At 45.9% G+C, this 13,135-nt stretch overlaps 1 protein-coding gene across 3 annotated transcripts in view; it reads left to right on the top strand.

Moving 5' to 3' along the window:
- The window catches only part of THAP4 (THAP domain containing 4), a 46,204-nt gene extending 33,069 nt beyond the window's left edge, over positions 1-13,135 (top strand). For all 3 annotated transcript variants that reach the window (XM_047721650.1, XM_047721651.1, XM_047721652.1), the window contains one exon: positions 12,882-13,135. In XM_047721650.1, coding sequence (XP_047577606.1) covers positions 12,882-13,001 — 120 coding nt within the window. In that variant the 3' untranslated portion in view covers positions 13,002-13,135. The remainder of the gene's footprint in view (positions 1-12,881) is intronic.

The following is a 13,135-nucleotide window of genomic DNA, read 5'->3' as shown; positions in this document are numbered from 1 at the left end:
CAGCTCCAGGGACTGGAGTTCTTCACGGAATCCTCTTTCACTCCCAGTTTTGCAGGTTATTTTTTATCATAAATAAACTTCTGGGTCAACAGGCGTACTTTTTTTTTTTTAATTTTTTAATTTATTTTTATTTATTTTTTTAAACAATGGTGATGTTTAACTCAGCATCACACTTTTTTTTAAGATTTTATTTATTTGACAGACAGAGATCACAAGCAGGTAGAGAGGCAGGCAGAGAGAGAGGGAGGAGGAAGCAGGCTCCCTGCCGAGCAGAGAGCCCGATGCGGGGCTCGATCCCAGGACCCTGGGATCATGACCTGAGCCGAAGGCAGACTCCTTAACCGGCTGAGCCACCCAGGCGCCCCCCCCCCCGTTTTTTTAAATTTTATTTATTTATTTTGACAGAGAGAGATCACAAGTAGGCAGAGAGGCAGGCAGAGAGAGAAGGGGAAGCAGGCTCCCCACTGAGCAGAGAGCCCAATGTGGGGCCTGATCCCAGGACCCTGAGACCATGACCCAAGCTGAAGGCAGAGGCTTTAACCCACTGAGCCACCCAGGTGCCCCAACAGGCGTACTTTTTAAAAGGAATCATTTCGTTCCATTGTTTTCTGACCTTAATTGTGTTGGTTGAAAGTCAGCCTAAATTCTTCATGCCCTGTACGTGGTTTGTCTTTTTTCTCTAGTCTTTTTTTTTTTTTTTAAGATTTCATTTATCTATTTTAAGAGACAGAGCACAAGTGAGGGGAGAGGCAGAGGGAGAAGCAGGTTCCCTGCTGAGCAGAGAGCCCAGTGTGGGGCTTGATCCTAGGACCCTGAGATCATGACCTGAGTCAAAGGCAGACACTTAACCAGCTGAGCCACATAGGCGTCCTTTCTCTAGTCATTTTTGAGACTTTTTTTTTTTTTACTTTACTTTCACTGTGGGTTTCTTTCTTTTACACCCTTTCACTGGGTGTGGTTTCCTTGTATTTATCCTTTATAGGTCTCCTGAAATTCTTCAATCTGTAAGAGGGTGTCTTATTTGGGGATTTTCTCCCATTGTTTCTCAACATTTTTCTTTTCCATTCTTACTCTTCCCATCAGAACTGCTGCTAAACAGATGTCAGTCTATTTAATGCTGTCCCACGTGTCCTGAGACTCTGTTCATTCTTCTTCAGTCTGTGTTTTCCATATTAGTCAGTTTAGATATTTTAAAGATTTTATTTTTAATCTCTGCACCCATCATGGGACTTGAACTCACAACCCCGAGATCAAGAGTCACATGTTCCACTGACTGAGCTGCCCAGGGACCCCTAATTTGGATGTTTTTATTGACCTGTTTCCAAATTCACCAATTGTTTCTTCTGTCTCCAGTTTGCTATTAAGCTAATAAGTGAATTTTTCTTCTGTCTTTATGCTTTTTCTCAAAATGATCCCTCTTCCCAGTTTCCTCTCCATTGCCTCCCCTTTTCCCACACCAGTAACCTTTCCTTGTCACTCATGAGGGCCAGGGAGAGGGTTTGGTTATAGTCATGGCAATGCTGTATGTCCATAGCTATGAAACAGAATTCTGGCCCCGGGCCCCCTGTGGGTGAGCTCCTTCGCCTGTTCAAGAACACAGAGACATATCCGCGCATACGTATGCATATGCATACATGCACACAAGGAATGTCATTCAACCGTTAAAAGAATTGCGACATGAATCCCTGAGTGGGTTACACTAAGTAAAATAAGTCAGGTAGAAAAAGAGAAGTACTGCATGGTTTCATTTATATGTGGACTTATTAAAAAAAACAACAGATTTCAGTGGTGTCGCCGGGAGGCGGAGGGATGGCAGGCTGTAGGTGAGAGGCCACAGACATCTGGCTGTAAGAGGGGTGAGTCATAGGGAGCCACCAGACAGCACGCTGTCTGCCGTTCATACCATGTCGTGTGAAGTTTGCTCGGAGAGTAGATCTTAAGAGCTCTCGCACTCCACATGTGAAGGGTAGCAGTGAGGTGATGGGGGTGTTGACCAAGGCTGTACAAATGCGTGTCCAAGCATCGCGTTGTGTGCCAGTCACATCTCAGGAAAGCAGGGGTGGGGGAAGAAGCTGTGTTATGGGCAGCGTGCACCTGCTCTGATCCTCGCGGTGTCCGCTGGCAGCGAGCCATCACTTCTGTAAAGACGCGGGGTGCTGTCAGCACACTGGGATTCCCATGCCTGTTGGGTAGGGCCCCTCCTGCCTCCACATCCAGGCTTGCTCTACAGGGGGTTATATTAGGTGCTGTGGCTTCCTGATGTCTTTGTTTTAGGTCCTAAAACACAGTCATAGCCATCTTCCTCCTGAGGTTCCTTTTCACTTTTTCCCTACCGAAGGAAACAAGGTGGGGGGGGGTGCCTTGAAAAGCATTAAAACACAGAGAAATTCTCATGTCATACTTCCCTCCACGGTTCTGTTCCTGTGGAGCCGGAGCAGTCTAGGGAGCGGGAGCACACTTGGCTTAAATAAGCACTTGTATTTACTGACATGGACTCTTCCTGAACCTTCTGAGGCCAAGGGACCCCTTGATCTGGCTTCATGAGCAGGAACCAGACACTCGAGCAATGTGGGCGCGTGGCCTATGATCCCCCAATAGCCTGAACAAGCTCCACTTTGAAGCTGTGGAGGCAAGCAGTTGCCCCCAGCTCCCTCCTCCTCAAGCGGGGATGCATCTGGGCCAGACAGGCCTTGGTCAGGATGACGCCTTAGCTGTGGCGGCCGACTCAGAATGACCACAGAATTCTTAGGAGTGAGCTTACCAGGCATGTACAGCCTGCATCCATGTTCACTCCTAGCAACTTCCACAGGAAGAGGTAGATGGGGCGGGAAATGTCCTCTGCGGGACTGCAAACCCAAAGGAACCCGCCCAGTGACTCCCTGGGGGCCTGTGTGTGGCCGTGCCTTTGCTGTCTGTGGAGCCAACTGCACTGCCGTGACAGCAGGCTGTCATCTCTGTGGTGGGAATGGTGGCACTCTGGAGGCCATGCTCTATGACTGGGATGTCTCCAACCTGAACGGAGCCCCATGAGTGTGCTCCTGTGACAGTGGGCATGGGCGGCCCCTCGCTCTGCTCTTCCCTAGTACCTGGTGGTCATGGCACACACCCCAGTCCTTTCTCCCTTCTCATGCTCGGCTGCTGCTTGTCACCACCTGCTGATCCGGAAGCAAGGTGGTCAGGACAGGGTTCCCAGGGAGGGGCTGGGGGACCCCCGCCTGGATCACTGTGCAGTGTGTGTGGTACGTGGGGCCCATGGGTGTCGCCAGGAGCCCCTGCCGCACTGATAGCACAGAGCCATTGGGAGCAGGCCAGCCGTGCTCAGGTGTCGGTGTTTTCACGAGGGGACTGTCAGCCTCAGCACCCATCAAGCTTGAGGAGAAAAGCAGGGGCCTCACTCTTCTCCTTGGCTCCCATGGCCCCCTCCCCTGCATGTCCCTGCGCAGGCGTCCCTCTTGGCCCATCTGTGCTCCATGTGCGTGGTCTGTCGTGGGCACTCAAGTGAGGGAGCTGTAAGAGCACCGTGTCCCCATGACAGAGGCAAGGGACCAGCCGTCTGCAGCCTGTGAGCTGTGAGGGTCGGCGAGCCCTGCCCTGGAGAAGATACTGCGTGTGTGTGCATAGGTGGGGCGTATCTCTACACCACCTCATTTCCTCTGGAAGGGATTCAAAAGTAAAAGCTTTGTTTATTTCTAAACAAAATTCCAGAAAAAGTAATGCAGAATTAAAGACACTAATATGGGGTGCCTGGGTGACTCATTGGGTTAATAAGTCTCTGCCTTCGACTCAGGTCATGATCTCAGGGTCCTGGAATCAAGCCCCACATTGGGCTCTCTACTCAGCAGGGAGTCTGCTTCTCCCTCTGCCACTCTCCCCTGCTCCTACATGCTCTCTTTCTCAAATAAATAAATAAAATCTTTAAAAAATAAATATGCTAAAACAGCGTGAGACTGCTTCCCTGGCAGACGAAGTGTCCTTCTGTCTATCTGGTTCTGGGCGTCCTGCTATCCCCCTTCCTGCCCTCTTTTTTTTTTTTTTTTTTTTTTTTTAATTTTATTTTTTATAAACATATATTTTTATCCCCAGGGGTACAGGTCTGTGAATCGCCAGGTTTACACACTTCACAGCACTCACCATAGCACATACCCTCCCCAATATCCATAACCCCACCCCCCCCTCCCAACCCCCCCTCCCCCCATCAACCCTCAGTTTGTTTTGTGAGATTAAGAGTCACTTATGGTTTGTCTCCCTCCCAATCCCATCTTGTTTCATTTACTCTTCTCCTACCCCCTCAACCCCCCATGTTGCATCTCCTCTCCCTCATATCAGGGAGATGATATGATAGTTGTCTTTCTCCGATTGACTTATTTCGCTTAAGCATGATACCCTCTAGTTCCATTCACGTCGTCGCAAATGGCAAGATTTCATTTCTTTTGATGGCTGCATAGTATTCCATTGTGTATATATACCACATCTTCTTTATCCATTCGTCTGTTGATGGACATCTAGGTTCTTTCCATAGTTTGGCTATTGTGGACATTGCTGCTATAAACATTCGGGTGCACGTGCCCCTTCGGATCACTACGTTTGTATCTTTAGGGTAAATACCCAGCAGTGCAATTGTTGGGTCATAGGGTAGTTCTATTTTCAACATTTTGAGGAACCTCTATGCTGTTTTCCAGAGTGGTTGCACCAGCTTGCATTCCCACCAACAGTGTAGGAGGGTTCCCCTTTCTCCGCATCCTCGCCAGCATCTGTCATTTCCTGACTTGTTAATTTTAGCCATTCTGACTGGTGTGAGGTGATATCTCATTGTGGTTTTGATTTGTATTTCCCTGATGCCGAGTGATGTGGAGCACTTTTTCATGTGTCTGTTGGCCATCTGGATGTCTTCTTTGCAGAAATGTCTGTTCATGTCCTCTGCCCATTTCTTGATTGGATTATTTGTTCTTTGGGTGTTGAGTTTGCTAAGTTCTTTATAGATTTTGGACACTAGCCCTTTATCTGATATGTCCTTTGCAAATATCTTCTCCCATTCTGTCAGTTGTCTTTTGGTTTTGTTCACTGTTTCCTTTGCTGTGCAAAAGCTTTTGATCTTGATAAAATGCCAATAGTTCATTTTTGCCCTTGCTTCCCTTGCCTTTGGTGATGTTCCTAAGAAGATGTTGCTGCGGCTGACGTCAAAGAGGTTGCTGCCTATGTTCTCCTCAAGGATTTTGATGGATTCCTTTCTCACATTGAGATCCTTCATCCATTTTGAGTCTATTTTCGTGTGTGGTGTAAGGAAATGATCCAATTTCATTTTTTTGCATGTGGCTGTCCAATTTTCCCAACACCATTTATTGAAGAGGCTGTCTTTTTTCCATTGGACATTCTTTCCTGCTTTGTCGAAGATGAGTTGACCATAGAGTTGAGGGTCTATTTCTGGGCTCTCTATTCTGTTCCATTGATCTATGTGTCTGTTTTTGTGCCAGTACCATGCTGTCTTGATGATGACAGCTTTGTAATAGAGCTTGAAGTCCGGAATTGTGATGCCACCAACTTTGGCTTTCTTTTTCAATATTCCTTTGGCTATTCGAGGTCTTTTCTGGTTCCATATAAATTTTAGGATTATTTGTTCCATTTCTTTGAAAAAAATGGATGGTACTTTGATAGGAATTGCATTAAATGTGTAGATTGCTTTAGGTAGCATAGACATTTTCACAATATTTATTCTTCCAATCCAGGAGCATGGAACATTTTTCCATTTCTTTGTGTCTTCCTCAATTTCTTTCATGAGTACTTTATAGTTTTCTGTGTATAGATTCTTAGTCTCTTTGGTTAGGTTTATTCCTAGGTATCTTATAGTTTTGGGTGCAATTGTAAATGGGATGGACTCCGTAATTTCTCTTTCTTCTGTCTTGTTGTTGGTGTAGAGAAATGCAACTGATTTCTGTGCATTGATTTTATATCCTGACACTTTACTGAATTCCTGTACAAGTTCTAGCAGTTTTGGAGTGGAGTCTTTTGGGTTTTCCACATATAGTATCATATCATCTGCGAAGAGTGATAGTTTGACTTCTTCTTTGCCAATTTGGATGCCTTTAATTTCCTTTTGTTGTCTGATTGCTGAGGCTAGGACTTCTAGTACTATGTTGAATAGCAGTGGTGATAACGGACATCCCTGCCGTGTTCCTGACCTTAGCGGAAAAGCTTTCAGTTTTTCTCCATTGAGAATGATATTTGCGGTGGGTTTTTCATAGATGACTTTGATAATATTGAGGTATATGCCGTCTATCCCTACACTTTGAAGAGTTTTGATCAGGAAGGGATGCTGTACTTTGTCAAATGCTTTTTCAGCATCTATGGAGAGTATCATATGGTTCTTGTTCTTTCTTTTATTAATGTGTTGTATCACATTGATTGATTTGCGGATGTTGAACCAACCTTGCAGCCCTGGAATAAATCCCACTTGGTCGTGGTGAATAATCCTTTTAATGTACTGTTGAATCCTATTGGCTAATATTTTGGCGAGAATTTTTGCATCTGTGTTCATCAAGGATATTGGTCTGTAGTTCTCTTTTTTGATGGGAACCTTGTCTGGTTTTGGGATCAAGGTGATGCTGGCCTCATAAAATGAGTTTGGAAGTTTTCCTTCTATTTCTATTTTTTGGAACAGTTTCAGGAGAATAGGAATTAGTTCTTCTTTAAATGTTTGGTAGAATTCCCCCGGGAAGCCATCTGGCCCTGGGCTTTTGTTTGTTTGGAGATTTTTGATGACTGTTTCAATCTCCTTACTGGTTATGGGTCTGTTCAGGCTTTCCATTTCTTCCTGGTTCAGTTGTGGTAGTTTATATGTCTCTAGGAATGCATCCATTTCTTCCAGATTGTCAAATTTGTTGGCGTAGAGTTGCTCATAGTATGTTCTTATAATTGTCTGTATTTCTTTGGTGTTCGTTGTGATCTCTCCTCTTTCATTCATGATTTTATTTATTTGGGTCCTTTCTCTTTTCTTTTTGATAAGTCTGGCCAGGGGTTTATCAATCTTATTAATTCTTTCAAAGAACCAGCTCCTAGTTTCGTTGATTTGTTCTATTGTTTTTTTGGTTTCTATTTCATTGATTTCTGCTCTGATCTTTATGATTTCTCTTCTCCTGCTGGGTTTAGGGTTTCTTTCTTGTTCTTTCTCCAGCTCCTTTAGGTGTAGGGTTAGGTTGTGTACCTGAGACCTTTCTTGTTTCTTGAGAAAGGCTTGTACCGCTATATATTTTCCTCTCAGGACTGCCTTTGTTGTGTCCCACAGATTCTGAACCGTTGTGTTTTCATTATCATTTGTTTCCATAAATTTTTTCAATTCTTCTTTAATTTCCTGGTTGACCCATTCATTCTTTAGAAGGATGCTGTTTAGTCTCCATGTATTTGGGTTCTTTCCAAATTTCCTCTTGTTATTGAGTTCTAGCTTTAGAGCATTGTGGTCTGAAAATATGCAGGGAATGATCCCAATCTTTTGATACCGGTTGAGACTTGATTTAGGACCAAGAATGTGATCTATTCTGGAGAATGTTCCATGTGCACTAGAGAAGAATGTGTATTCTGTTGCTTTGGGATGAAATGTTCTGAATATATCTGTGATGTCCATCTGGTCCAGTGTGTCATTTAAGGCCTTTATTTCCTTGTTGATCTTTTGCTTGGATGATCTGTCCATTTCAGTGAGGGGAGTGTTAAAATCCCCTACTATTATTGTATTCTTGTCGATGTGTTTCTTTGATTTTGTTATTAATTGGTTTATATAGTTGGCTGCTCCCACGTTAGGGGCATAGATATTTAAAATTGTTAGATCTTCTTGTTGGACAGTTCCTTTGAGTATGATATAGTGTCCTTCCTCATCTCTTATTATAGTCTTTGGCTTAAAATCTAATTGATCTGCTATAAGGATTGCCACTCCTGCTTTCTTCTGATGTCCATTAGCATGGTAAATTCTTTTCCACCCCCTCACTTTAAACCTGGAGATGTCTTCGGGTTTAAGATGAGTTTCTTGTAGGCAACATATAGATGGGTTTTGGTTTTTTATCCATTCTGATACCCTGTGTCTTTTGATTGGGGCATTTAGCCCATTAACATTCAGGGTAAGTATTGAGAGATATGAATTTAGTGCCATTGTATTGCCTGTAAGGTGACTGTTATTGTATATTGTCTCTGTTTCTTTCTGATCTACTACTTTTAGGGTCTCTCTTTGCTTAGAGGACCCCTTTCAATATTTCCTGTAGAGCTGGTTTGGTGTTTGCAAATTCTTTCAGTTTTTGTTTGTCCTGGAAGCTTTTAATCTCTCCGTCTATTTTCAATGATAGCCTAGCTGGATATAGTATTCTTGGCTGCATGTTTTTCTCATTTAGTACTCTGAATATATCATGCCAGCTCTTTCTGGCCTGCCAGGTCTCTGTGGATAAGTCTGCTGCCAATCTAATATTTTTACCATTGTACGTTACAGACTTCTTTTCCCGGGCTGCTTTCAGGATCTTTTCTTTGTCACTAAGACTTGTAAATTTTACTATTAGGTGACGGGGTGTGGACCTATTCTTATTGATTTTGAGGGGGGTTCTCTGAACCTCCTGGATTTTGATGCTTGTTCCCTTTGCCATATTGGGGAAATTCTCTCCAATAATTCTCTCCAATATACCTTCTCTTCCCCTCTCTGTTTCCTCTTCTTCTGGAATCTCAATTATTCTAATGTTGTTTCGTCTTATGGTGTCACTTATCTCTCGAATTCTCCCCTCGTGGTCCAGTAGCTGTTTGTCCCTCTTTTTCTCAGCTTCTTTATTCTCTGTCATTTGGTCTTCTATATCGCTAATTCTTTCTTCTGCCTCATTTATCCTAGCAGTGAGAGCCTCCATTTTTTATTGCACCTCATTAATAGCTTTTTTGATTTCAACTTGGTTAGATTTTAGTTCTTTTATTTCTCCAGAAAGGGCTTTTATATCTCCCGAGAGGGTTGCTTTAATATCTTCCATGCCTTTTTCAAGCCCGGCTAGAACCTCTTTGAGAATCATCATTCTGAACTGTATATCTGACATATTACCAATGTCTGTATTGATTAGGTCCCTAGCCTTTGGTACTGCTTCTTGTTCTTTTTTTTGTTGTGAATTTTTCCACCTTGTCATTTTGTCCAGATAAGAGTATATGAAGGAGCAAGTAAAATACTAAAAGGGTGGCAACCCCAGGAAAATATGCTTTAGCCAAATCAGAAGAGATCCCAAATCGTGAGGGGGGAGAAAGGGGATAAAAAAGGGTTCAGAAGAAAAAAAAAAAGAAACTTTTAAAAAAAGAAAGCCGATAGAAAATATAAAAAGAAAAAAAAATATATATATATATATATATATTAGATAAACTATTTAAAAAACGTTAAAAAAAAGAAAACGGTAAAAGTTAAAAAAATTTAGCAGAAGAAGAGAAAAAGAAATTGAAAAAGAGAAAAAAAATTAAATTAACTGCAAGGCTAAAGAATCATGGGGAGAAAGCCATGAGTTCCGTGCTTTGCTTTCTTCTCCTCTGGAATTCCGCCGCTCTCCTTGGTATTGAAACTGCACTCCTTGGTAGGTGAACTTGGTCCTGGCTGGGTTTCTCGTTGATCTTCTGGGGGAGGCCCTTCCTGCCCTCTTATACCCTTTTGTCTTCCTGCCTACTGGCACAGGTGTTGTCCCTCCCCTTCTCTCCTTCAGTGATTCCTGCCAATGACAAATTGCGGTTTGTGTTAATGGGTGTCTGACATAACCTGGTGTACGGGCTGCTCCAGACCACCTCAGGAACCTGGGGATGGCCCTTCTCAGCCCGCGACAGCCACGCCTGGTGCGTGGGCCACACCAGCGCTAGGGTGTTGGTTCCACATGCTGTGCCTGCGGCCACGTGTCTGGCACCTCCTGGTGGCTGCCACTGCTGGTGGTGCTCAGGACATGGAGTCACGGAGACACAGGACAAGGACCCCAAGTGTCTTCCCCTGGCCCTGTCTGCTTCTCCAGTCATGGGGTTTTGTGGGGGAGGGGGCCTCGTTTATCAGTTTTCTTTCTTTCTTTTGCTTTTTTGTCTTATACTACACTGTTTTTCCTAACAACAACAAAATGAAACTTTTTCCTTCTTACAAGTAAATACAAATGTTTAATGTCATTTTCACATGAGTCAGAGATTTCGTCACAGACGACACTTGGAAATCTTTTTTTTTTTTTTTAAGATTTTATTTATTTATTTGACACAGAGAGATCACAAGTAGGCAGAGAGGCAGGCAGAGAGAAAGGGGGAAGCAGGCTCCCTGCTGAGCAGAGAGCCCGATGCAGGGCTCGATCCCAGGACCCTGAGACCATGACTTGAGCCGAAGGCAGAGGCTTAACCCACTGAGCCACCCAGGCACCCCGACAGTTGAAAATCTTTTCTCCCACTTGAAAACATGGGTAAACACTCTTTCTAGAGAACAAAAGTGTCCCTGCTTTAGAATGGAACCTCTGGCTGGAAAGGAGCCCAGGAGCTCCATCAGAACCCGGGCTTACCTGGCTCCCATCGCAGGTGACACTCTCTGGTCAAAAACAGACACTTGGATTTCTGAAATAAGAAACTCAGTATGTGCTACCCCAGCGTTCTGACTTTGAAGGTGGTGTGGGGGAACGTATTTTCAGAAACATCACTAAGATTTCAGGCATTTCTCGTGCCCATCCGTGTGCTGGACACAGGCCAGTTCCCTTCACACACACGCCACCGCCTCAGGTTCCCGACTCACAGGCTTCCACGGTGCACACTGGGCTCGCGTGGTTGGCCACGGGCTTCGGCTGTCCCTGCTTCCCTGTGCTGCTGCAGGGCCTCTCCTCTGAAAACCTGAGAAGTTCCTCCAGTATTTCCTTCCAGGGGCTGGGGACTCCTGCTGCTGGTAGAACTGCTGTGGAGTTTTTTTGGTCTAGAAATGTCTTTATTTTGCCTTCTTTTTTTTTTTTTTTTCAAGATTTTATTTATGGGTTGGGGGGCACATGTGCACACGATGAGGGGAGGGCCAGAGGCAGAAGGGGAAGCAGACTCCCCTCTGAGCAGGGAGCCCGACGCAGGGCTCAATCCCAGGACCCTGGGACCATGACCTGAGCCGAAGGCAGACGCTCAGTGGTCTGAAACCACCCCACCCCACCCGCAATGCCCCTATTTTGCCTTCATTTTTGAAGAGTATTTTCACTGCACTGAGAATGGTTTGGGTGGTGGTGATGGTAAGGACTTTGAGAGGCCGTCCCGTCATCTCCAGCTTCCGTCCTTCTCTGGGAAAGCCCAAAGCCCATGTGGCAGTTGGTCCCTGGACATGCTGCCCTCCCCCGTGCCCCCAGGTGTCCATCTGTCCAGTGTCTTGCTAGGTTGTAATTTGCGTCTGTGGCTTGCTATATGTTCTGTCGGCCTCAGAGAGCTGGCTGTAATCCCTTCAAATTTGGCTTGTGTTCCGTTCTCCTTCCCATCTCCTGGGGTCCCCAGTGTATGCATGTCAGGACTTCAGGTCTCCACTGGGTCTCTTCACTCCCATCGTGGCTCCCGTCCATCCTCCTCCTGGCTGCAGCCAGGTCTTTCTACGGACTGTTTCCGGGCAGGGTCTGTTCTGCTGATTCCACTTTGCAGTTATAGAATTCCCATTTTACTCCTCCTGGTGGATCGAGTCCTCTGCTGAAAAGCTCCACACCTGCTCCTAAGGACTCTGTTGTTGGCGTGCCCGCCTCAGGGCATCTGCTCATGCACTTGTGCTCTTACCTCCCTTGCTAAGTTGGCTTTTTCTGTGTTTTTCTCTTCTTGAATCCTAGGCACCACGTGTGAAAACTGTAGGTGCCGCAAGGCTCTGTGTAATGCCATCTCCTACCGCGGAGCTGTCCTCGTGCTGCTGGCTGTCCATCCCAGGAGGGCAGACCTGGACTGTTGGAGGCTGAGCTCTTTGGAAGCCAGCCTTGCCTGTCCGCTTCTGATTAACTCTCCCTCCTCCCTCTCAGGTCTGCTTCTGATTAACTCTCCCTCCTAGAGTGCAGCCTTTCGGGTCCCAACCCAAAGTCTGGGGTGTTTCCATGGCCTCTCCTTCTCGGTGGGCACACATTCCAAAGTGTGCCAGGAATCAGCGCGCTGGCTCGGCTCCCCAGCCTCCTGTTCCCACCGCTGTCCCCTCATGGCAGGTACATTCCTCAGGGGAATGGTCACTCCCAGCAGGGTCTCTACCTACACTCTCTTCTCTCCAGGGCCTTTGTTCTCCCTTCTGGGCTGGTTCCCTTGTATCTTTAAATGGACTTTCTGAAATGTGGCTTTTCTGGTTTTTCTGTGCCATATGGTCAGTTACAGAGTGGTTGGCTGTGGCCTGTTTCATACATTCTGGCCCTGTCGTGCTCCAGGTCACGGGGAGGATGGAGGCTGTGTATTGTGTCTCAGCAGTCGCTTCAACATTCCAGGAGGACAGGACTTTCTCATCGGCTACCATACTTTGTTCTGATAAATTAGTGGTTCCAAAGGCACTCACACTGAGTTTTCCGAAAACACAGGTGACATCTGTTCACGTTATTAGCATGAAAGGGAAGAGGGGAAAGCCGGAATGTAATGGAAGGTCAGCTTTTGTCCAAAAGGAAAAAGTGGTGGGCTTCTGAATGAGCTGAGACAAGACCAAGCATGCCTGTTGGTCTTCTGGGGACAGCTGAGGGCCAGAGGAAAGGGCCAGAGGTCAGGACCTCTTGATCTTGGCACAGCCCGTAAGACCCTGGACTGTGGGCTGCATGTCTGTCACCCATCAGTGGGGACACTGTGCGGCCCACGGGCTTCTGACAGCGGGGCGGCACGTTGCAGCCTGAACAGAGCCCTTGGCCCACAGCAGGACCGCCTTTGGAAGGTAAAACTAAGGTGTTTCTATTTGTTCTGCTCAGATCACCCGAAAATTCAGGCTGAATTCTGAAGGCAAACTTGAACAGACGGTCTCCATGGCAACCACTACCCAGCCCATGACTCAGCATCTTCACATCACCTACAAGAAGGTGACCCCGTGACCCTTCGGCTTCTCCGTAGACGCTCACAGCCCGTGCGGGCGTGGCCGCAGGCCTCGTGGGCCCCAGAGTGCTGCCACGGGTTCCTGTAACAGCGTAGATAAACCAAATAAAAGGCCTTTATTTTTATGACTGAG

This window comes from Lutra lutra, chromosome 3, assembly GCF_902655055.1.
Source record: "Lutra lutra chromosome 3, mLutLut1.2, whole genome shotgun sequence".
Taxonomy (NCBI): Eukaryota; Metazoa; Chordata; class Mammalia; order Carnivora; family Mustelidae; genus Lutra; species Lutra lutra.
This window is presented reverse-complemented; position numbering and strand designations above follow the sequence as displayed.